General features: G+C 51.4%; 3 protein-coding genes across 5 annotated transcripts; 2 read left to right on the forward strand and 1 right to left on the reverse strand.

Annotated features, from left to right (window-relative positions):
- The first annotated feature begins 3,297 nt into the window (after window positions 1-3,297).
- On the forward strand, window positions 3,298-10,824 carry IRF6 (interferon regulatory factor 6). Its single transcript, XM_071768347.1, has 8 exons — window positions 3,298-3,465; window positions 6,580-6,756; window positions 7,613-7,817; window positions 8,254-8,376; window positions 8,480-8,626; window positions 8,834-9,226; window positions 9,539-9,657; window positions 10,286-10,824. Exons 2-8 carry the CDS (start codon window positions 6,583-6,585, stop codon window positions 10,505-10,507), a joined length of 1,383 nt encoding a protein of 460 aa, XP_071624448.1. The 5' UTR covers window positions 3,298-3,465; window positions 6,580-6,582; the 3' UTR covers window positions 10,508-10,824.
- Window positions 10,825-10,966: 142 nt separating this feature from the next.
- On the forward strand, window positions 10,967-12,184 carry C25H1orf74 (chromosome 25 C1orf74 homolog). Its single transcript, XM_071768164.1, has one exon. The coding sequence runs from the start codon at window positions 11,096-11,098 to the stop codon at window positions 11,915-11,917; it is 822 nt and encodes a 273-aa protein (XP_071624265.1). The 5' UTR covers window positions 10,967-11,095; the 3' UTR covers window positions 11,918-12,184.
- On the reverse strand, window positions 12,179-21,289 carry TRAF3IP3 (TRAF3 interacting protein 3). Of its 3 annotated transcripts, XM_071768157.1 has the most exons (15): window positions 20,996-21,289; window positions 19,763-19,877; window positions 19,543-19,600; window positions 19,339-19,363; window positions 18,869-18,898; window positions 18,513-18,608; window positions 17,415-17,486; window positions 17,008-17,148; window positions 16,259-16,396; window positions 15,815-15,950; window positions 15,099-15,161; window positions 14,960-15,019; window positions 14,283-14,437; window positions 12,817-12,921; window positions 12,179-12,649 (listed from the first exon to the last, which is right to left on the reverse strand). In XM_071768157.1, exons 1-15 carry the CDS (start codon window positions 21,287-21,289, stop codon window positions 12,566-12,568), a joined length of 1,572 nt encoding a protein of 523 aa, XP_071624258.1. In that variant the 3' UTR covers window positions 12,179-12,565. The 3 variants fall into 3 exon arrangements, with proteins under 3 accessions (XP_071624258.1, XP_071624259.1, XP_071624260.1); XM_071768158.1 differs by lacking the exon at window positions 14,960-15,019; XM_071768159.1 differs by lacking the exons at window positions 14,960-15,019; window positions 15,099-15,161.
- Between the last annotated feature and the right edge of the window lie 1,553 nt (window positions 21,290-22,842).

Raw genomic sequence — 22,842 nt, forward strand, 5'->3', positions numbered from 1 at the left:
CAGCACCTCTGTGATGCACATGTACAGTTAACTCAAGGCCTACTACAGGCTTTCCTACAAATAAAATGATTAGGAGGATTAGGAAGTGTACATAGACACAAAGATGCCTGTTTCACTTTCACAATTTGTTCTTAAAACTCTCAGTTAAAAAACCCCCAGAACATTTTATTTCCCTATTTTTTTTAAAGCACTAAGTCCTCCTTATTCCCCTTTTCTTCCCTTTGATCCCCTGGCATTCTCCTCCTGCTGTCCCTTCCCACTGAACATGGCTCACCCGGGTATCACAGCACAGCTCCCAGCTCTGCCCTGCTCACCACAGTTCCTTCCTCCAGACTCCCCCCCCATTCCCTTCTTCCCCTTCCTTCCTGGAGCCACCAGCTTTTATCTGTATTATCCCAGGTGCTCTGAATCCAGCCATTATCTGTGTCAGCTGGAAAGCAGTGACCTGTAGCTATAAATGTTTCTGAGCCAGCTTGACATCCAGATAGGATTCTTCTTTTAAGAGGATTGGAGCAGTATTAATAGGAAACAATGGACTCCTTAGTTCTGTAATGCTAAGATCCAGAAGGATTTAGGCTGTTTGCTTTTTTTCCATCATTTTTTGCTGGTTTAGGGAAGAATTTCTCATATGGAAAAAAAAAAAAGTGTCAGTCATTCATGTCCCACTGTAAAACCAGGGTTTGCTCTAAATCTGCTCCCACTTGTAGCCCATCAGGGGTATTCCATGTGAGCCTGTATGTGTATTTCTATAGAGAGATTTTCAGGACTATGGTACAACCCGGCACTTCTGTACACACAGATCTCCAGGCAATGCCTGGTTTCACTTAAGAGCCTCATGGAAAAGGGAGGATAGAGGGATGGAGATGGATGGGATGGACCAGAGGAGCTGCTGGATAGATGAACACCTCTCTCTTTCAGTGAAAACGTACACTTTTATCTCATAACGTAGACAAATCCTGTTTGTTTACCTTTGTGCCTTGAAGAAGGCAACACAACCAATAAACTCAGTCCTTCCTTTTCTAAATGCTCCAGCCCCTGACTCCAAGGTCCCCTCATGCCCTTCCACACTCAGGGCTGCTCCCCTGCACCGAGGCTGCGTGCTGGAATGTGAGTGCTGAGAGCCCCAGCAAGACTCCACATGCCCAGGATGTTGTGTTGCTCCATTGCATAATTGTGTTTTGCCTTATGGGAACTCAGTGATCTGTTCCCAGGAGAGAAAATGGTTCCCCTTTGTTTGATGACTACAATCTTTTCCAGCCTGGAACAAAGGACTGCAAGAGACCCGGGCTACACAGCCTGGCTGGGGCTATTGCAGGTTTCCTGACATCCAGTCACACTGATAAAAGTACTGATGTTAATTTAGCACTGAAAGAAATTAAATCCCGTAGCTCCTGGTATGAAAATTCCTCTGCAGATGCTCTCATTGTCCAAAGTGTGTGTGCTCTGCAGACTGTGCTGACAGAGCTGCTCTCAGCCAGCACAGTGTCACTTTATGAAGTACAGTTTGTCAGCCACAGGATTACTTCACTTGATTTGAAAAGAAGATGCTGGTGGAGGTAAACATATGCAGAGAGAGCTAAAAATAAAAAGAATGTTTACTAAAAACACTTGAGTAAAGAGATTGGTGTTATTTGGCTGCCTGAAGGTTTCAGATCAATGTTTTGTATCTTATGTCACTGAACACTTTGGATGATCAGTTGCAAACAGGTAACATCTGATTACATGTCCTGCCTAATGAGCTCTCCCTAAATTATCACCTATACAGCTGAAAAGCTGCAGAGTTTCCCAGCCAAGAGCATGGAAAAAGACAGCACATTTCCCATCAGCTCCCTGACCCAACATGCTGCCACATGCAGCTCCTGGTAGAAACTCAAGGAGGGGAAAAAAAAAAAAAACCAACAAACCCTGCAGAGGGCTGGGAAGACTCATGTGTTTGGCATCTGTGCTACCACTGGTGAAGGCAGCAGAGGCTGTAACAAAGGCAGCAGGGTGGAGGCAGACACAGCTGCCTGGCCAGAGGACCAGCTTCAATGAAACCAGAGGCAAGACTCGATCCTTCGCCCACGCTGGATGGCCCTGGCTGAGTCCTTTTGTTTCACTGCTCCACTATTTTAAATTCTGCCAACCCCACTGGTGGGCTGGGCACTCCCAAGTGTCCTTAGAGTGGGCCTCAAAGAGCAGAGTTCTGCCCAGAGCTGCTCCCAGGGCTCGTGGTGAGCGTGCAGCATCACTGCTGGTGTCTGATGCCAGAGCTCCCCGAGCATCAGACCACAAGGAAATCAAACCTGAAGCATCCTGGAATTTTCCTGTCGCCAGGCAGGACGGACACGTGGAGAGGAGGAATGCAGGGAGGAAAAACTGTAGCTGTAGTGCTGACACGTTTGAGGAGAGATCAAAGATCCCTCATAGTTTTGCTGGGAGTTGAGCCCAGCTCTGTGCATGGCTTCCCAGTCACTCACCAAATGGTCCAAAACGTTGCACGTTTTGATGCAGCAAGGCAGCAGGGCCATGGAGGGGTTGGTACAGGAGCAGCTGTCCCGTGGCTTGCACACTGGGAATGCTCAGGTACCACTAACCAAACCCAGCTACAACCCACCCTGTCAGTGCTGTCTCACCCTTTCCAAATTCAGAATTCAGCACCATCATCTGTGCTCATGATGGGAAGAAGGGGAATCCCCACTGTTTTTTGCTGTTCCATTGAAACTGAGTAGTGAATTAATTTATGATCTCTTGAAACCAAGATTCACCACTGAGTCACAGTTCTCCACCTAGGAGGAAAATCAGTGACACGGGAGGCCGTGGCTGGGCTGGGGGAGATGCTCCGGGCCCCCCCCCAGCCCCAGGGAGGTGTGAGCAGGGACAGTGTCAGAGGAGAGGAACATTTTTACACTTTTCAATCAGAACCGCAAGCCCCCGGCTTTGCGTGAATCACAGCTTTAGGTTTTGTCCTTGTCCCACGCTACGGACCGGCTGGGCCAGGTATGCGAGGAAAAAAAACAACAAAACCCACCCCGGGAACTCGCTGGGTTGTTCTCTAATATTCCCACTAAAGAAAGAGAAAAGGGACGTGGTGAAACGACTCCGGCGCGGAAGCTCCGCTTGTCCGTGAGTCCTCGGGGCGGGGGAGGACACAACACCCGCGGTGCCTCAGCCCCGGGGCGCGGAGCCAAATCCCCCCCCGCAACACCCCCGGGGGTGCGGAGCGGATCCCCCACCCTCTCACCCCCCTGTCGCTGCCCCCTCCCTATTCCGGGGGCGGGACGGGACGCGGCTGCGGCTGCGCCCGGCGCACCTGGGCAGGTGAGGGCGGAGCGGGCGCGGAGTGTGCGCGGAGGGTGCGCTCCCCGGCCCCGCTGCGCTCCGCTCCCGGCACCGCCCCGCACCCGCACCTGCGCCCACGCCCCGGCCCCGCGGGGCGGCCCAGAGCCCCCGGGGGTGCGGAGCCGCTCCCCGCCCGCCCGAGCGGTAAGTTGCGCGGGGTAGGGGGGGTCCAAACTGCGCGGTAGGACCGGCCCGGCCCTCCCCGCGGATCCGCTCTCCGCCAGGCCCCGTCCGGTGCGGGGCTCCGGGTCGGTCTGCGGGGAGGGGAGCGGGAAGGATCTGAGCCCCGGAACACGCGGGGCAGGGGGGGGTCCCCGGGTCCGAGGGCAGCCGGGAGGGTAAAACCCGCTGGAAAAATCCTTTATGGCTGCATTCCCCTCCTGCCTCCGTGGCCCGCGCTGTTCTAGCCCCAGGCTACGTCTTTCCAGTCGGGGTAAAGCGAGGCCCAGAGTTGGGGCAAGGGGGCTTTGTGCCCCCCCACCCCGCTCAGCCGTAGGTTTTTTCGGACCACAGCTGTCACCACCCCGAGAAGCCAAATCGGTGTCACTCGTGGCCCTCACAACTGCACGGTTTGCCCGGCATGGCAAAAGGCTGAGGTTACCGGGTTGGGGCGTGGGAACTGTGAATTTTAGGGGTGAATCGTGATGAAGTGGGGTTGTTCTCCCTGTGCAGGGTAGGGGGACACGGGAGGCTGCAAGAAAAGGGATGTATGGAGCTCTGGAAGGTGGGAACTCTGAGTTCCTGGTGTAGGGTGTGAGACAGTCCAATGAAATTGTGTCCTGTTTCTCTGTGGGATTGGTGGTGTTAAGGGCTGAGCCACTTGCCTTTGAAAAGCTGAATCCCAGTCCACTAAATAGAGGGTAATAAGGTCATGAGAAAGGACTGAGGTCGGTGGGATCTCAGAGATGAACCCTGAGAAGACCCTTTCCTTCTGGAGAGGCTGCTTTGGGCACAGGGCAGAGCCTGAGTGTGCAGGCAGGGGGCAAAGGCAGATGCAGAGCCCCGGCTGAGACAGGCTCCTGGTTGTGTTTTCCTGGTGCGTGGTGTGTTGTCACACCCCCAGTGTCACCCGAGTCAACCAGGGCTGTCCCTGACCTTGGTCACTCATCTGCACCCATCGAGGAAGTGGCTGCAGGATGCTGCTCCTGCCCCAGTTTGCTCTGGTTGTTCTCGTGGGGGTGAAATGTCTCCTCCTCTTCAAGGAAAAGGGTGAGACTTGATAATGATTGGGGTGCAGGGAATAAGTTCATGGCAAGGGGAAATGCACCCGGTGCAGGGATGTGCTCACTGCCTCCCTGCACCAGCCAGTTTGGGTGGCAAGAAGGCAAACTGAAGGATTCCTGGGTATGTGCTCCAAGGAGTCTTGAGTGAGGGCCAAGCCTCCCTTGGCAAATCCAACTGGTAGTGTCCTGACGTTCCCCGAGCTCACCCTTCCAGCTCCGGGAGTGGGAGTGGGAGCACTCTGGCAGTCCTGGACCCCACTGGATGGAAGGTGAAGGTTGCAAGAGGCTGAGTCACTGTCTGAGCCCAGCCAGGGGATTCAAGGTGGTTTGCTCTCAGTTATCATGTCAACAAGGCTCTGGTGATAAAAGGTTGTAAAGGATTGAAATGTGGCTGTTGACAGACACTGCCTGTGAGCTGAGGGACAATCCAAACCCCAGAGGACAGTGCCAGCACAGCCTGGGTGACAATGTCTTCTGTTTGGGACAGGCCTGGATGGATTTTCCTCCCTGATGGGTGGGTTTGGTCTTGCAAAGGTTTGTGCTGAGAGGCTGGGATGTTAGGAGCAGAGGGGGCTCCTTGTGACGTGCTCTGTGACAACCAGGAGTCACTTTTTTCCCCTATTTGCAAGGGAAATGGATGCCTGGTTCTGGTCTCAGTTCTAACTCCAGGATTAATCTGGACTTTGTGTCTCTGCAAACATGCTCTTGAGAGTTTAATTCCAATAGGATTTTCAGCCCGGATAACTAACACAGCAGAGTTTCAGACACACAGAAATGATTTTGATGATTGCTTTCTGATCCCTTACGGCTCCTGGGAAGCCATCTGCTAATGTCCCTAGGAGCTTGACAAAGCACACTTTAAAACTGTTACTTAAAGATGATTTGCAATTGAATCTGAACGTTTTCTTTGCATAACAGATAACATAAATCATGGTCAAATTAATTCTGTGTGAATGCTTGCATCTGAATGGGATCTGCAGGTATTTGAACCAATAAAACCTGTTCCTAGACTAGTTCTTGGATAGGATTTTTTTTTATCTCCCGTGTCTCTCCTAATGGATACATTTTGCAACTCCCACAGGAGTACTTGGAGCTTATGGCAATGGTTTTACTTATCCTGGAAGTGCTTTATTAATGGGAAAAGCTGTAATTTCTCACATCTGTTTCAGACTTTACAAATTATATGGGAAAATCACATTTTAAGCACACATGTAACATAGAAGTCCCCTCCCCAAATCTAAAGATACCAAATGCTGTCTCCTTCTGCAGAGGGACAGTCATTAGCTCTGTTTGTTTGGCTTTGTATCAGTTCTGCACAAGGAAAATATTTTTTGTTGGTTTCAAATGTATTAGCAACCTGGGGTTACTTAACAACAGATTCCATCAGTTAACTGCAGGATTTTAATTTTTATTTCTTTTTTAAAACCAACATTAAGTCAGCATCACTTGAATTTTAGCAGGGGTGTAGACTTCAAGACTTGTCCTTGTGACCCACATCCTGGTTGTTATTACTCAGTGCTGTTTGTCAGTGATCATTCAGGGAAAAGGTTTGAAATGCCTTTCAGAACAGCCCCTCTGCTTCAGCCCGATGCTTCCCCCTGTACCTCACCTGGGGCAAACCCCCAGCTGGTTTTTCTCCTTCAGTCTGACACGACTGCAGAAGCTCCAGATGGGATGAGCCCCTTCTCTGGGGTGTACGTGGAGGCTCTTGGAATTCTGCTCTCTTCCTGCTGTGGCTTGTTCCTGCCTTTACCTCCTGCTCAGGCTGGGTCAGGGCTCCTCCTCCGTGCACTCAGCTGACACAAATAACTGTGCTGGGGGGCTGAACAGTCATCTCTTCTTGGAACAGTTGTGCTCCCCACTTGGTGATGTCTTTGTCACCCCTCCTGGCAGATGTCACCGACACCGTGCGGGGAGGTACCAAGCAGCAGCGGTAACGCGGCACAGGGACCTTTTTCCATCAGATTGGGGTTTTTTTGTGAATCATAGGAGTCTCAACGAAGCTTTAGCAGCTGTTGTACCCTGTCTCTTGCAGACAATGGCACTACACCCGCGGAGAGTCCGGCTGAAGCCGTGGCTGGTAGCCCAGGTGGACAGTGGGATGTACCCAGGGCTGATCTGGCTCAACCGAGAAGCCAAGAGGTTTCAGATCCCCTGGAAACACGCGACCCGGCACAGCCCACAGCACGAGGAGGAGAACACCATCTTCAAGGTGAGGGACAGCAGGGACACAGCTCTTAAACAGAGACAAAGGCTTCAATTGTTTGCCCAGGAGCTGGGTAGGCATCTGGGTGTCGTTTCCAGGCACATTTTGTCCCGTTTCTTTGGCATCAGAAAAGCCGTTTTGTGCACCTGGATGCCAAGCTTGGCACTGCCTGAAGTGGTGTTGAGTTCTTTAACCCCTTCCAACCACCAAAGATGTCTGATTGTCTGGACTCTGGAGCATTGCTGGTATTTGCCTCACCTGCTCAGTTTAGGATGCAGGAGTTGCCTTGTTCTTGGCAGCAAAGCATTAAACATGTAAATCTTGACAGGTCCACCCCAAACTTCCAGTCCTCATCACTGCTATCCTTAATATCCTTATCCCAGGGGATTCATTTTAACCTGTGCTCCTTGGGGCAATTTCTGACTTCTGCTTGGAGGGATCTTGATTGATAGTCTGGTTATTTTATTTTTTTTTAAGCTGGGTGTCTGGGGCTGCTCTTGCACCCATTGTAGTCGAGTCCATTCCTCCCACGCAGGGCATGGCTCACGGTCAAAAAAAAAACTTCTGTATTGAACCTGAGACACCTGGGAAAACTCAGTGCACAATCCTGTACAGTTTTTATTTTCTTAACTTGTATGAAGGTGCATGCTCAGGATTGGTAATGGTTTTTAGAAATTCGGGGTTAAATCTTGCCCCCCTTCTTTTAATGGGAAAAGCTGTTAAAGTGGGGATTTCTGTTGTTATCAGAAGAGCCATAGTTAAGACCTCTACAAGATAATTTGACAGTGAATTTGTTTGGAAATTTGTGTGATAAAAGCTGTGTCGAGAGGGCTGGACTGAGCACAGTGTACTTTGTCCTCAGGCTTGGGCTGTGGAAACGGGAAAGTACCAGGAAGGAGTGGATGAGCCAGACCCTGCCAAGTGGAAAGCCCAGCTCCGATGTGCCCTTAACAAAAGCCGGGAATTTAATTTGATGTACGATGGCACCAAGGAGGTGCCCATGAATCCTGTTAAAATTTATGAAGTGTGTGACATCCCACAGTCCCAGGGATCAATCATTAATCCAGGTGAGGGCCTTGCTGACACAGGGCTGGGTTTGGAGCAGTTCCCTTCGCCCCACAGCATTAACTCTCAAGCTGCTTTTGTGCTCAGTGGGAAGCAGCTGCCAGGGGTCAGCCCGGCTGTGCTGAAACTCAGAAGGCTCTTAATAAAGCTCTGCACAGATGTGTGATTTCTGCTGAACAGTCCAGTGTTGGTGATAGTTCATCTGTATCCTCAGCTTTCAAGATTTATGTATTAAACTGAAAATTGTATGTTGTACAGGTCAGATTTCTCCTTTCTCACATATAACTCCCCATACATCTGTGCACACTTCACAAACAAGTTCACAAATAAATTTTCCTTATTGCCCAGAGCTGATATGAAGATAACATTATTGTTTCCAGAAGTGCATTTCAGTGTTTCACACTGATGAGCCACCCACAAGGATGTGCTTGTTTGCAGGTTCCACTGGCTCAGCTCCGTGGGATGAAAAGGATAATGATCTTGATGATGAAGAGGAGGAAGAATTGAATCAGTCTCAGCATGTCCCTATTCAAGAGACATTTCCATTTCTTAATATCAATGGTTGGTGGCACAGACTGGTGTACTGGTGAAGATATTGGCTTGTAAATTGCTGCGTGCTCAAAATTAAATCTCAGTTAATTGAAGAATTGTTTCCTTTCTGTAGATTCTCCGATGGCTCCAGCTGCTGCAGAAAACTGCAGCCCTGAAGCTGTGTGGCCAAAGAATGAGCCTCTAGACATGGAAATGCCCCCAACTGCACTGCAGCATGACTTCTTCAGCAGCCCCGAGCTCTGGATCAGCTCTCTGCCAAGTAGGTAGATGGATTTGTATGGCTTCCGTTGTTGTCCTTTAAAAAAAACAAATAATTGTTTTGACTTTTCCTGTGGCTGTTTGCTCGTTAGTGTGGAGAACTGTCAATTAAACACCCCTGTGGCTGCAGCACGGGCTGCCTGCTGTGTCTCTGCACGCAGTGCATGACAAGCTGCAGGAAAAGCCACACTGAGTGTTTGTCTCCCAGTGACAGACCTGGAAATCAAGTTTGAATATCGAGGGAAGGAGACTGGCCCGACCACGACTGTGAGCAACCCACAGGGCTGCAGACTTTTCTACGGGGAGCTGGGCCCCATGCCAGACCAGGAGGAGCTCTTTGGGCCCATCAGTCTGGAGCAAGTGAAGTTTCCAGGAACAGAGCAGATCACCAACGAGAGGCAGAAGGTTTTCACAAGTCGGCTGCTGGATGTTATGGACAGGGGACTGATCCTGGAGGTCAGTGGCCACGCCATCTACGCCGTCCGGCTCTGCCAGTGTAAGGTGTACTGGTCTGGCCCCTGTGCACCCTCCTCCACCACACCAAACTTGATCGAGAGGCAAAAGAAAGTCAAACTTTTCTGTCTGGAAACATTCCTAAGCGGTAGGTAACTTCTGCATCTGGAAAACAGCTTTGTGTGCTGGTGTGGGAAGTCTGGGCTGTGATCAGGGTGCTGCTGTGGGGAGGAGCTCCCTGGGATCCAGGGGAAAAAGTGGATGTGCAGTCATTGAATGCTCTGAAAAACATTGGTTTGAAAGAAAGCTCTTCTGAGTACAAGATTTAATCTGTGTATGTGTAAGAGGGGGCTTTGGGTGGTGTGTGGGGGAGACCTGGGACAGTGTTAGGAGGTGGGTTGTGGTATGAATGTCTTAACAGAAAGAGGACAACCCCCCAGCACTCTGCTTTTCTTCCTAGAGCTGATTGCCCATCAGAAAGGACAAGTTGAGAAACAGCCTCCATATGAAATCTACTTCTGTTTTGGAGAAGAATGGCCTGATGGAAAACCCAGGGAGAGGAAGCTGATTGTGGTTCAGGTAGGAGGTGATGCTGTGAAGTGAGGGGTGCCACAGCCTGGTCACTGACACCAGGGAACCCCACCAGGGACCAGGGCTGGTGGGTTTGGTGATGGCAAATACAGGCACTGCGTGTGCCACATAGCACAGATCTGTGGCTGTGTGTGATTATTAGACTGTGAGTTTGGTCTGGAGAAGAGGAGCTGAGAGGAGACCTCATGGCTCTCTTCAGCTGCCTCCAGGGAGGTTGCAGCGGGGAGGGAAAAAGCCTCTGCTCCTGAGGGATGTGATAGGAGCAGAGGGAATGGATGGAGGCTGTGCCAGGGGAGGTTTAGGCTGATGTTAGGAAATATTTTTTCACTGTGAGGGTTGTCAGGCATTGGGATGGACCAGGGCAGTGGTGGAGTCACCACCCCTGGAGGCATTTAAAAGGCGTTTGGAGCTGGTCCTTAAGGACATGGTTTAGTAGCTGATTATGGTGTTGGTCAAAGGTTGGACAAGATGAGCTTAGGTTGGAAGAGACCTCCAAACATTCTGTAATTAATTATTGTGGAAAACATCCCCTGCACCCAGAGCTGGGGATTCCTGCCCAGGATCAGGAACGTGCTGCGTGATTTAAACTAAAACCCAGGGACTCCTTTTCACCCAGGTCATTCCCGTCGTGGCCCGGATGATTTATGAAATGTTTTCGGGCGACTTCACGCGCTCCTTTGACAGCGGCAGCGTGCGGCTCCAGATCTCCACCCCTGACATCAAGGACAACATCGTGGCTCACCTGAAGCAGCTGTACCGCCTGCTGCAGAACCACCAGGAGGGGTGGCCCATGCCAGCACCCACCATGCACATGGCACAGCCCCTGCCAGCACAGTGACAGCGGCCGGGCTTCTTTCCCTTGTATATATTCAAAAAAAGTGCCTTACCTAAATCTGTAAACCTGAGATTCAGTTTCAGCAGTCCCCAGTCCTTTTATTTGGAAATGCTTCCTGGGGATTGCAGGGAGGCCTTTTAACTCCTCCTCCGTTTTTCAGCTGTTTGCTTCAGCCACTGATCTGTGTAAAGCAGATTTCCAAGCCTGTAATATTTGTTTGTTTTTAAATCCGCTCCAAACCTTGTATATAAACACTTGATCCTTAGAGAGGGATAAATAAATCAACAAATAAAACCCGCGCTCTAATGAAACCACCTGGAGAGAGAGTATCACCTTGCCTAGTTTTTATTTATTGTTGCTTTTTTTTCCAGGGAAAAACCTCAGGCCCGGGTCCGCCTGGAAAGGCCGATCCGCCTGGGCCGGGCGGATCGGCCTTTCCAGGCGGGCCCGGGCCTATTCCAGCCGGGGGGGCGGAGCGACCTTCCCGGGCGGGCCTCACCCGCTCCGCCCCGGCTCCCCGCCTACGCGAGCGCCGCGGCTTCCCGGGCCGCCTTAGGCCTTGCGCTGCCTTCTCCGCCTTTCCCCGCCGCCATGGGCCCGGAGGCCGGGGCGGGCCTCGCCGTTTCGGCGCCGCGGTTGTTGGTGGCGGCGGCTCGGGAGGAGCTGGGGGGCGGTCGGCGATGGCGGCTGCCGGCGGCCCGTGCCTTGCAGTTGGCCGGGGAGGTGTTGGCGGTCGCGGCGGGGCTGAAGCCGGCGCTGCTCTACGACTGTGGTGCCGCGGGCCCCGCCGAACTGCGGCGGTACCTGAGCCGCTTAAGGGAAGCCGGGCTGGTCCCGCACCGCCTGCACTTGCTGCGGGTGGAAGGTTCGGCCCTGCTGCTGCTTCACCCCGCGCTGGCCCGCAGGAGGGTGGCGGCCGTGCTGGGTGCCCACCCCGCACCCTTCATGGATGTCTCGGCGGGGAGGCAGCGGCCGGCGCTCTGCGGGCCAGAGGAAGCCGAGGCCATCAGGGGACACCTCGCTGCCCTCCTGGCCCATCTCGGGGCTGCGGAGGCCGCCGGCCCGGTGTCCTCCAGCGAGGTGGTGCCGGCGGGCTGGAACCTCTGCACCGTGGCTGGGGTGCTGCTGGGTTACCCCGCAGCGTACACCTTCTCCCTGGAGCAGGGCACCGAGAACTGCCTGGCGCTGACACCGCTCAGGGTATTCACGGCCCAAGCCCTCTGCCCCAGGATTAAAGAGGGGCTCAGGGTCCGGATCTCCTCCTTCAGCATCCCGGAGAGCCTCTGCGCAGAGCTGGCGGAGGTGCTGGATGCCTGGTGCGAGGAGCTGAGGAAGGCGTTCAGCGCCCAGAGAGACTTTGTGGATCTCCAGATTTCCAGCGAGGTGGTGACTCTGCCAGCGGTTGCTTTGTAAAACACAAACTTCTGGCCTCTGCCTCCCTCACAGCAGGGCCCAAGGAGAAGGGGCTGGTTCCCTGCGTGCACCAAAGGCTGAGTTGTGACAATCCAGAGCCCTTGTAGGCCACTTGCAAATTAAATCCGTGTATGGCCCAGAAGAGCCATCGATGCGCTCAGAGCTGCTCAGCAGCCTCCATCCAGACTGCTCAGTCTGCCCTGTTAAACCAGGGTGTATTTATTTGCTGTAAACAGCTGAGGATTAATAAAAAAATTCAAATTCAAATTTGTGAACTTTATTGTGGGCTCTGTACCATATTTACTGTTTGTTGCAGGTGGTGTCACACAGTCCCTCATGATCTTTAAGGTCCCTTCCAACCCCATCCCCTCTGATACTATGATTACTGAAGGAGGGACAAGTGCTACTGTAAAAGACAAGCTCCAAGAGGAGAAAATCCCTCTTTCTGTGGATTAATGTGGAGATGGCAAGAGAGGGGGAGTGGAGGGGTCTGTGCTCGAAAACTTCCCTGAGCTGAGTTTCTTTTGCCAGACCCTAGCAGAGATCATCCAGGGTTGAACAGAGGGAGAGGATTTTGTAGTCCTCTCAGCTGCCAGGTTTGACCCGTGGAGTTGTTCCTGCAGTGAATTCAGCCAGCAGGAAGGTCCTTCATGGCCTGTAGCTTGCCAGGAAGGTGGCCGTGGCCACTGCTGCCACCACCAGCAGGAGAGGGATCCAGTGGCCATGCTGCCTCTGTGAGGAGAAGGGAACGTTACTGGGAAAGAGAGAGGAAACTCATCCCTAGGGAACACATCCGCCATCTCTCCACACTGCACAAATAAAGGGGGAGGGGGGGCAATTTTTTTCCTCAGAGCCACCCTGACCCCAGCCCAGGGCAGGGGGTGAGGAGCAGCTCCCACCTCTTCCCGCAGGCCCCGGAGCTCATCCCGGCACCGGCGCAGAGTGCTCAGGCACCCCTGGTACCCCCTGCACAGGGACTCCAGCTCAGAACGCAGCTCCCAGCACTGCAGGCAGAGAAAGGAGGGGAAGAGACTCTTAACTACCCACACCCCCACCCAAACCCACACCCAAACCCTCGCCCAGACCCAGACCTAAACCCTTGCCCTATTCCCAAACCCTCACCCAGACCCAGACCCACACTCAGACCCCCATCCACACCCTCACCCACAACCCAACCAGACACACACCCAGACTACACCCAGATCCCACCCTCACCCACACCCAAACCCTCACCCAGACCCTCATCCACACCCCCACCCAGACCCCCACCCACACCCAGCCCCTGGTGCTGGGGGTGTCACTGCTGCTGCCTGTTGTGTCCCCACAGGGACAGCACAGCCCTCGGAGTCACTGGGGATGTGGTGGCAGTGCCTGGCCTGTGCTGGGCCTTGCTGCCATCTGCCCCGTCACAGGGCAGGAAGCATTAATTAGTTAAATGCTAAATTGAGTTAAATTTAGAGAAACGCTTCCTCTCCTTCTCTCATCTAAATCGTGTTCCTGCTTATAGGGTTGGACCAGGGGGTCCTTGGGGTCCCTTCCAACCAGGCACTCTGTGACTCTGTGGTGATTTCTGTGACTGCAGAATGTGGCAGGTCAGGAAGGAGATGTAGGGCTTACCTCTCATTTTTATGTTTATTTTGCATCTCACTGACTCTGAGAGCCATTGCAGAGTCCTTTAAACCCTGGGAGACACTGGACCCATGGGACAGGCACTTTGGTTGTGCTGCCCTCGCAGGGGGGGAAGGAGAGAGGGGAGCAGGACCCCCACAGCTGTTCCCATTTGCTGTGATTGCACTTTATAAAACCCACCCCAGGTGGTGCTAAGGGGTGTCAGATGTGTGTGCCCTCCTCAGCTCGGCTCTGGACTCTGCCACGGTAAGTAAAAATTTCTTTTTTTATAAATCCTTACTGGGTGCTGCTGTGAGAAGTGTGGGGCTCTTGGTTGTCTGAGGGCACAGTTCGATGGAAAAGAGTGTGCAAAAGGCTAGAAAGCGTTGAATTTTTTTGCAGCCTGGTTGTAAGGGCATTGCTTGTGTTAGGAGGCCATTCCTGCAAGCCTTTTCTTTTCCCTCTCTCCCTTCTTTGTGCTCACGGTGAATTCCAGCTCTTGAAGTGTTGCTCTGGCTTTTCCCTGAGGCTGTTGTGCCTCTCCTGTGCAGGGGAGCAGGGATGGGTTTGTCTGGAGAGGTTTCTGCTGCCCCAGCCCTGCTGCTGCCCTGCTCTTGCTGCTCTGGAGCTTTAGGTGAGGATGCTCCCAATTCAGCAGAGACCACCCCTACAGGATTTACCCATTTTATGTCCCTTCCAGGTGTGCTGTGCTGCTTCACTCCCTGCCAGAACTTGGTCCCTGTAGTCTCCTCCTCACCTCCTTCTCCTTTGCTCTAAGCTGGGATGTCCTTTTCTGCATCTCATCCTTCAGACTTTCTTCTCCTTCCTCCTCCTCCTCTGGGTGCTCGACCAGAGTGTTTTGGTTTTCCTTGGTGGGAGTGAGAGGTGGGGGCTGTGTGGTGAAAACCTGGTCTAGAAAACAGGCAGGCTTCTGATGAGAAACAAGCCCAGGCTTTCAGTTTGCTTTAGATGTTGTTTACTCAGCAGAGTTTAAAGATAATATTTGTATGCTATGCACACAGCAGAGGGCACAGGAGCTGAGGTAGTTGTCACAGACCTGCTCCTGCTGTAGCTACAGGTTCCTCATCTTTAGAGAAATAAATATAAGTAGTTGCCAGAAATGGAGGGGAAGAAGAGTTAAAAATGCCTTTCGTTACTTTTTTCCAATTACAGCTGTAATTGCAATTATAAACTATAATGTATTTTGTTTGGGGAAAAAATGGCATAGCCACTGAAGTAGAATTTTGCCATGAAATTTATTTTTTTTAAGTGTTGGCCATCATAAATACACTTATCTTACAACATTACCTAGCAAAATATAATAACTCGTTTTGTGCAGCTTTAAAATAATCCTTGGCTCTAAACCAGTGTAGACTTTTCCTAGAGTCAGGCCTAAAGTTGCTGTGTCCAGGGGGAGTTACAGAGTTTCCTGACCTTTCCTTTGCACCATCACCTCCTGGATCTTCAGCTCCTCTCTCTGGTTCTCTGTCAGGGCTGTGAACACACAAAGTCCCTGTTGCTGTCCCCAGCACTAGGGCAGGTCTCTTACTTCCCACATCTTTGTGTTACTTACTTTTTAAATGGCTGATTGTTGCCTCCAGCATTACCTTCTCATTTTGTGCTTTCTGCAATTTATCTGCAGTAACGATAGAAGAAATTAAAAGTTTGTGTAAATCTTTTTGCTACTTTCCCCACATATCTAAAGAGAAGTGGATATTGTTGGCTGTGTTGAACTTTCTTCTTGGAAGGGGGGTGATTTTTAGCTGTTAATTGCCCTTTCAGTTTTGGCAGCTTTTTCTGGTGTGCCTTACACTCTAGTAATCTGTGGTTTATTTTAAATCTGTTCATGTGAGACCTGATATGAAAGTTGAACAGCCACCTATTTACTCTTCCTTAATAGTGTTTTAAAATAGCCAAGTTTGAGTCTCCCTGAATTGGTATTTTAAGGCCCCATTAGCAAATGTTTGTGTGCAGGCAGCATGGAGTGCTGCCTCCCCTATGGGCCAGCTTGCAGGGCTGGATTTGGGTCTGACAATTTTTACAGGGCTCCTATTCCAACTTTTCTTCTATAAAAGTCACTTGGCTTCTCTGAAGTCCTTTAATCTGGTTGGAAGTGGCTTCAGGAGCCCTTTGGAAACCAGAGGCTCTCGTGAGCTGCTGAGTTGTGCAGCACAGAGGGAGCCCTTTGCATGCATCTGCTCTTGGCCTTAAGGACCAGGATTTTTAAGAGTATTTTCCTTATGTCCCCTGGTCATTTGGGGGACAGATCCCCCACCCTGCACCCCATACCTTCCACGGTGCTGATGTGCTCAGCTTTCAGGTTGTTGTCCTCCTGCAAGGCTCTGGTTTGGTGATGGAGCTCAGTGTGCTCACTCTGCAGGATGTGCAGAGCCTCCTGGAGCTGCTCCCTCTGTCCCTCTGCTCTCTGGGGGTCAGAAAAGCCCCAGGATCAGCCCAGCCCCACCACCATGCCATGGGCACACAAAGAAAGTCAGCCCAGAGTTGAGGTCTGGGGTGCATTGTGCTTCATCAAAGGGGAATTTATGATCTATGGCACTCAGCTTGGGGTTTTCTGCTTGCAAACAGGAAAATACAAACTTCTATGGGTGGTGGGATGGAGCTTTGAGCAACCTGGTCTAGTGGGAGGGCTTGGAACTGATGACTTTTTAGGTCTTTCTTCCCAGTCCAAACCATTCCATGATCCCATGCTGTTCCCCAGAGGAACTGATGTACCTGCAGCTCACTTTGCAGATCGTGGAAGCTGTTCTGCAGCTCGGTGTGTGCTGTGGTTGTCTTGGTCAGCTCAGCTTTGAGAGTGTTGAAATGCTCCTTCCAGAAGGTCAGGTCCTGTCTCATCACTGCCAGGCTTCTCTGGGGAGGAGAGAAGGACCCAGGGTGGGCAGTGCCTGGGGCTGGGGATGTGCCAGCTCCTCCTGCACAGCCTGTGTGGGGCTGATGCCATCTGATGGTCAGAGTAACACGGGCACCCTGTGGAACCCCGGTTCCTCTGCTGCTGGGAGGGTTTAGGAAGCTGCTGAGCCCTGGGGTACAAATTATTCACTGGTCTGAAAATAGCAGCGAGCCATTTGGTGTGACCCACGGGGTTCCTCCTGGAGAAAATCTCTTTTCATATTAAAGAGCAGGTCCAGAAGAAATCTCTGGAGATCTCCATGTCCTGGCTGTCTCTGTGCCTTGTTCTGTGTGTGCAGAGCCAGGGGAGTGTGTGCAGATTATACCTGAAGTGCCAGGCAGCAGTGTATTCCCCCAGCTGGGTGCTCCTGTTAACAACCTGATGTGTGGCTCTCAAAATGAGCACAGGTCACTACCAGGTTGCTTTGCACCTTGCTCAGTAGCTAAAATATGGTATTTTTGCACCTTTGTTACTAATGGGAAGACAGTCATCACCTTTCCCTGGAATGTGGGGGCCCTTTGTCACAGACCAGACCAGACCAAAGCAAAGCCAGGTATAAAACATTGCTTACCTGAGAGCTTTGCAGCTCCTGCTCTGTTTGCAGTTTGTCCTCCAGCATCTTCTGAAGAGCCTCTTTTGCCTTCTGCTCGTAGGTCTGCTTCTGGTCCTCCATCTCTACTAGGATTTTCTTCACACACTCCTTTGAGTAACTCTTTAAAGGAAGAATCAAAGTGCTGGAAGGGTTTTATCTGACATATTCCTAGTCTTGCTAAGCCTGAATATTGGTAAATGCAGACTGTGTAAATGCTACTGCTAATTTGCTGCAAAGCATTGCTTTAGTAAAGAGGAAAAATAATTTTCAGATGAATATCTAATCAGGTTGCTCTAGAAACGGAGACTAGACCTAATTACATGGTTCAGGATTTTGGTTTTGTGCTTTTCTTCACCCATGTTTGTTGCTCAGCAGTTGGACATTACCTGGGTGCAGGCCTGCAGCTGATTTTCAAGTGCCCTTAGCTTACACTTGAGTTTATCTTCATTCAGCTGACCCTGGTGAAGAAAAAAAAAAGCCAAACAATGGAACTGATGTGTGCAATCATGAGCTACACAATATACCTCCAATGCTCTGGTTGCCTGTGTTCTGATTCTCTTTCCCTTATGTTTTAAGCTGTAACCTTGTGGCTCAATTTGGTCCAAGTCTTTTCCACCCTTAGAGCTCCAAGGCCTGGAAATGGGCACCCAACCATCAGTTTCCATGGCACAGTTGTGGTGTAGGATCTGTACTTCCCAGAGGAGCCCCCAGCCCCTTCCCTCTGTGCATTCCCAGGGGATGCTCCTGAGCAGCTCCATCAGCTCCAGGGGGAATTAATTTTTAGCCCAGGACAGACTGAATGTCAGAGGCAGGAGAAAAGTCTCTCCTGGAGCAGAGATGGCAGAAGCAAAGTGCACCCACCTGTTTCTAATCTGAGTTTTCATGGCTACTTCCTGCAGGGTGTCTCAGGGTGGTTTTTTTCCTGCTCATGTTATATTTTAAGAAGCAAACGAAGGCGGAAGTTTCTAACCACAGAGCATCTAACTTGAGTTTTTTTACACCATCTCACCCAATCGCTCACTTTTCAGCCCCAGTAGAACTTTGAAGCCACAGTTTTTTAATTGCACTGTGAGCTGCAATTTTATATTTGATTTAATAATGTGTCCTCAGGCTCAGAAGTGGTCACTGTGTTTGCCAGCACCTGGATGTCCCAGTTTGCATCTAAAATTTTGATTTGGGGCAAAGGAAAAAACCTCCAAAACATTTGTAACTTGCTGTGACTAGGAAAGAAAATTGAGTGGAAGGTTGTTTGGGTTCATTCCCCCACTTATACACTTTGGTTTTCGTTTAATAAAAAGTGGGAAAGGCAAGGATATAACAAAACTCCAAAACCTTACAGAAGAAAGGTGTTTTAAACTCCCTGTTGATCTGAAAGCAAAGTATGTTTGGAAAAAATCTGTTTGGGGAACAGAAGAGGAAAAACTCCAAGCAAAGCAGTCCCCTAACTCCCCCAGCAGGAACCCCCTCGTGCATCTCACTGGTACCTGCCAGGATTTTTCTGATGCTTGCAGCAACGTGGAGAAAAGTTCCTGCAAAATCAGCATCTTCTGCTTGAGCAGCAGCTCCCGGTGCAGAGCTTCCTGTGGGCAAGGGGAGAGGGGGTGAGTGAGTGGGGACCCCCAGAGCCAGCCCTGATCCCCCCAACACAGCTCAGGGATGGGGCTTCTGCCACCCAGGGGGGTCAGGCAGGTCTGTGGGTTCAGAAAGCTTGTCTGTAGGTTTCTTGGTTATGTTTAATATTGTTTGTTATTATTATTATTATCAGTAATGATGTTTTTAAAGTGCTCTGCTGGCTGCAGAGCTGTTTCCCTGATGGACACACGCAGTACCTGGTACCCACCTTCAGGTAGTTGGAGAGCTGCAGCATTTCCTGGAAGGGAAAAGGCAAATGAGTACAAAATGCTGCATTGCTTCCCTTCATAAACATGGCATGAAATGGCTACAAAAATCCAACTAGGATTTTTGCAAAGGATACGTTACTTCAGTTTATAAACGTCTTACGAAATGGCTACAAAATCCAAACATTTAGAGGTTAAACTGAAATTATCTGCCCAGTCTGGGCGGAGGAGGAGGTCCTGCTGGGCTGTGTTTGTTTTTTCCAGGGATGTGAAAGTATTTTCTGCAGGAACTGCCAGGGCTGCAGTCCTACCTCTCCTCTGTGCCTGCATCAGAGCAGCAGAGGTGCCTCTGCCTCTCCCAGAGGAACAGGGTCAGGTTTGGATATTACAGAAATTGAGCACCAGTCCTTGTCCGGAGCAGAGATTTTAAAGATTGTGGGAGTTCAAGGCCAGTTGTCAGCTGCTCACTTACCTTATTGAAAACTGCTATTCCACAGCTAAAACAGAAAAGAAAGTGTTAGTGAGGTCCTGGGGGGTCTGCAGCCCCTGCACCCACACATTGCTTCCCAGGTCTGGGGGTTTGTGCCTGGTGAATGCCAAGGGGAGAGGTGCTGGGGCTGCAGCCTGAGAAATCCATGTCTGAATTCCCAGGAGAGGAGGACAGGGCTTGGATTACTCTGTTTGCTGGCTCGAGTCTGTCGCTCCTGAGCTTGGCTGTGTCAGGGTCTGGGTCCCTGTGGATGCAAAGCAAAAGAAAGATGTGGCTGATCCAACCCAGGGGCTGTGAAGTTCTGCTGCTGCCTGGGCACTTGTTTTGCCTCTTGGAGGAGAATTGCTTCTGAACACCTGCAGGGGAAACTCGGGCTGAGGGGGTAAATCTTCCATCCCTCACCTACCTTGGGTGTTCAGGGAGAGACTTCTCCTGGGGACAGCTTCTGCCCCAGTGCCGAGGGGAGCCTTGAGTCTGAGCTGGGAATGTGCAGGGGGAAACGTGGGGCAGCTCCGTGGGTGCTGGAATGAGAGGGCAGCTGGAGTCAGCATCTCTGCAAAATGGGCTGTGGCTGCATCAGGCTCTGTACCTGCAGTGCCTGGGTTACAGAGCATCAAGGAATTGCCAGGAAACCATGGCAAATCCACAGGGATCTGCTGCTTTGGCTACAGCAGCTCCACAGCTCTGTGGGAACCTGGCTTCTGGAAGGTACAGCAGAACAGGACACAGACCTCCTCTCCAAAGTGTCTTGGGATATTAATGGAAAAGATGAGGACACTTGGTGGGAGGGAGAGGGGTCCTGGTGTCGTTTGGCTGCATTGGAGCAGAGGTACCTGCTCTGCTGGGGGAGTGGGGTGCTTGCCCCATCACCCCTCTGTCCCTGCCCCCTCCTGCCCCTTTCTACCTCTGCAAAAGCAAAGGGGGAAGGCACAGTGCATGAGCTGTGTGCATGTCAATTCTTGTTCCAGATTCCTGCTGTCTAGCAGGTGATTAAACCCAGTGAACCAAGAGGCAGCAGGAGGTGGGTAATTGCTCTGCACTCCTGTGCTGCAGAGAGCTGCAGGGTGTGCCTGTACCTCAGCTCCTGTCTGACTCCTCATGCAGCTTCAGGAAGCCTCAGGATGAACTCCCAGCATACCAGGGGAATTGTTCATTTTGCATGGGCTATAAGTTTAGAAGCAAATCTGTTCTGGGGTGTTTTGCAATGCCCCTTCCTGCAGATCTGAGCCTTTAGCTGTGCAGCACAAGGGGGGTAATGAGTGCCAGGAAGCCTCCTCCTGCTCCTTCCTGCTAACACAGAAGGTGATGGAGCAAAGCCTGGTGTTTCAAGGTACAAAATCATTTGTCTAAGTGCAAAACTAAACTGGCAGCTAGGATATGGGGCTGTGCTTGGAGAAATGGTGGAAAATCTCTCTCTGGGTCAGGATTTGGGGAACGGGAGAGGAGTATGCTGGGGGGGGAGGTGATGGTGTTTACCCATGCCCAACCCTGCAGGCTGTGAGGAAATGCACTGTTTTTGTTGGTGCATTCTCACTTCTTGGCTGTACTTAGATGTCATTGTGGGGCAGCTGTGGGTGCTTTTAGTGGGTGCTGGCTGGAGCAGGCAGAGCACTGAGCTGTGCCCTGGGGCTGCCGTTACCTGGAGCAGGACGGGCGGTCTCGGAGGTGCCCAGGAGATGTCCGGGGCAACGCATGCTTCAGGCTCCTGTCCTGGCAACGTCCTCCCAGCATCATTCACCAGGTTCCTCCTCCTGAGGAACTCCCTTTGCCGGGGGCTCTGGGGGGGCTCCTCTGCCCCCCTGCCCAGGTGCCTGCAGGTCGTTGTGTTGTTGCGGTGCCGCAGGTTCTCCCGCGCCTCGTGCCGCCGCTCACACTTCTCATCATAGCTCTCACTCACACGCCTGGGCCGTGGCCTCTTGGGCTGGCTGATCATGGCTGGCCTCTGACCCCCCTGTCCACTCTGAGGTCCCGATTTAAACCAAGAGAGGAGAGGGAACTTGAATAAAAAAGGGGTATAAAACGCTGAGTGTTCCCGTGCAGCTTTTGTGTCTGTACGGTACCCGTCCTGCTGTGCTCACCCAAGGCCTTTGGTACCCATCCCACTCTGCTCACCCAAGGCCTTTCCTCTCAGTTCAAAGTTGGTTTTTTTGTGGCCCAGCAGGCAAGGCAAGGTCTGGCCAACAGTTTCACACCCCGAAAAGTTAGGTGTGCACCTGCATCCTGCAATGAGTCCATCAGGGCTGGATACAAACCCCATAGCTGGGCACAAAGCGTGTGTCTGCAGCCAAGACACATGCTCCCAGCTCTTCAGGATACTTTAAAAACATTTTTTCAAATAAAACTATTTCTTATTCTCTGAAATTTCCCAATTGGATGTGAATCCAAGTCTTGGATATCCTACTAGGTCCCTGGTTACTCAGCTCTTCCCACCAGGAGTAGCTCAGCCCCTCTCCCACCTGTGCTGCCTCTGGGCTGCACACCCTGGGCCCAGCACAATTCTAAATATCCCTGGTTAATGAAAAATTAACTTTAAAGCAAGGTAAAGTTTAAAGAAATACAGTGTCCATTACTCACCTTGTGCTGAGCAAACTTGTGAGGGCTTCTTGATGCACTAATACTCTGTTTCCTCCTGCTACTCCAAATTACCCTCTCCAATTAACAGACATGTCCTTTATCCTTGCTTTCCAAGCTGTTACACTTCTCGCTTCAAGGGAAACCAAAAAAAAAAAAAAAAAAAAGTCCTTCTTGCTGGTTCATGTTACAGCCTCCCAGTGTCAATTGTCTGGACTGAGAACGGGGTGAAAAAAGAGGAAAAAAAAGGGTGCACGGCACTGCCTTGAGTGCTGCAGCCTCTGCTCCCCTCCAGCCCTCGCTGCAGCCGTGGTGCTGAGGGCACTTACCTGGCCCAGAAGGTCCTGTCCTGCCCGGAAGGTCCTGTCCTGCCCCTTGGGCACTGCAGAGGAGTGGGGTGAGCAGGGGTTTTGGGGTGGGAAGAGGCTGATGTGCCAACCCCTCTGTCAAACAGGAAATGTGTCAGCCGAGCCCCGGTTCCTGTCTCTGCTGGCAGCCGGGGTGCAGAGCCCAGCTCAGGGGGGGAATTTTGGGTTATCTTGGGACCTCAAAGTCCCCAGCTCCTCTCTGAACAGAGCTGGCAGCTATCTCCTGGGCCATCTCTCTTTATCAGTGTCCCACAGGCGGAGGTTGAGCGTTGGTTCAGGAGCTTCTGGTGGCACTGGGTGACTGTGTCTCCCCGAGCTGCTTTGGGGTAGAGAAATCCAGACTTAGGGAAGTACAGTAATGAGATTATTTTAAGGCTTCTTGCAGATTGGAAGGGGGGGAAAAAAAGTGTGTATCGGCAGCTGAGGAGAGGTCACGAATGGCAGAAATTCATAAAGGTCTTTAGAGAAGTGAAAGCTGCATTAATGCAAATCAGGCAGGGAGGTGGGGGTTTAACCAGCTGGGTGCTGATAAAGGCTCTGTGCTCAC

Source organism: Heliangelus exortis, chromosome 25 (assembly GCF_036169615.1).
Source record: "Heliangelus exortis chromosome 25, bHelExo1.hap1, whole genome shotgun sequence".
In the NCBI taxonomy this organism is placed as follows: Eukaryota; Metazoa; Chordata; class Aves; order Apodiformes; family Trochilidae; genus Heliangelus; species Heliangelus exortis.

What these genes read in the sequence shown, in the direction of transcription:
- IRF6 (XM_071768347.1), top strand. Translation starts at nt 6,583, where the DNA reads ATGGCACTACACCCGCGGAGAGTCCGGCTGAAGCCGTGGCTGGTAGCC. An exon ending in CTGGATCAGCTCTCTGCCAA is followed by an intron (nt 8,627 to 8,833) that starts GTAGGTAGATGG and finishes TTTGTCTCCCAG; the next exon opens with TGACAGACCTGGAAATCAAG. An exon ending in TCTGGAAACATTCCTAAGCG is followed by an intron (nt 9,227 to 9,538) that starts GTAGGTAACTTC and finishes TTTTCTTCCTAG; the next exon opens with AGCTGATTGCCCATCAGAAA.
- C25H1orf74 (XM_071768164.1), top strand. Translation starts at nt 11,096, where the DNA reads ATGGGCCCGGAGGCCGGGGCGGGCCTCGCCGTTTCGGCGCCGCGGTTG.
- TRAF3IP3 (XM_071768157.1), bottom strand. Translation starts at nt 21,289, where the DNA reads ATGATCAGCCAGCCCAAGAGGCCACGGCCCAGGCGTGTGAGTGAGAGC. An exon ending in GACTCGAGCCAGCAAACAGA is followed by an intron (nt 19,364 to 19,542) that starts GTAATCCAAGCC and finishes TTTCTGTTTTAG; the next exon opens with CTGTGGAATAGCAGTTTTCA. An exon ending in GGTGATGGTGCAAAGGAAAG is followed by an intron (nt 14,438 to 14,959) that starts GTCAGGAAACTC and finishes CCTGTTTTCTAG; the next exon opens with ACCAGGTTTTCACCACACAG.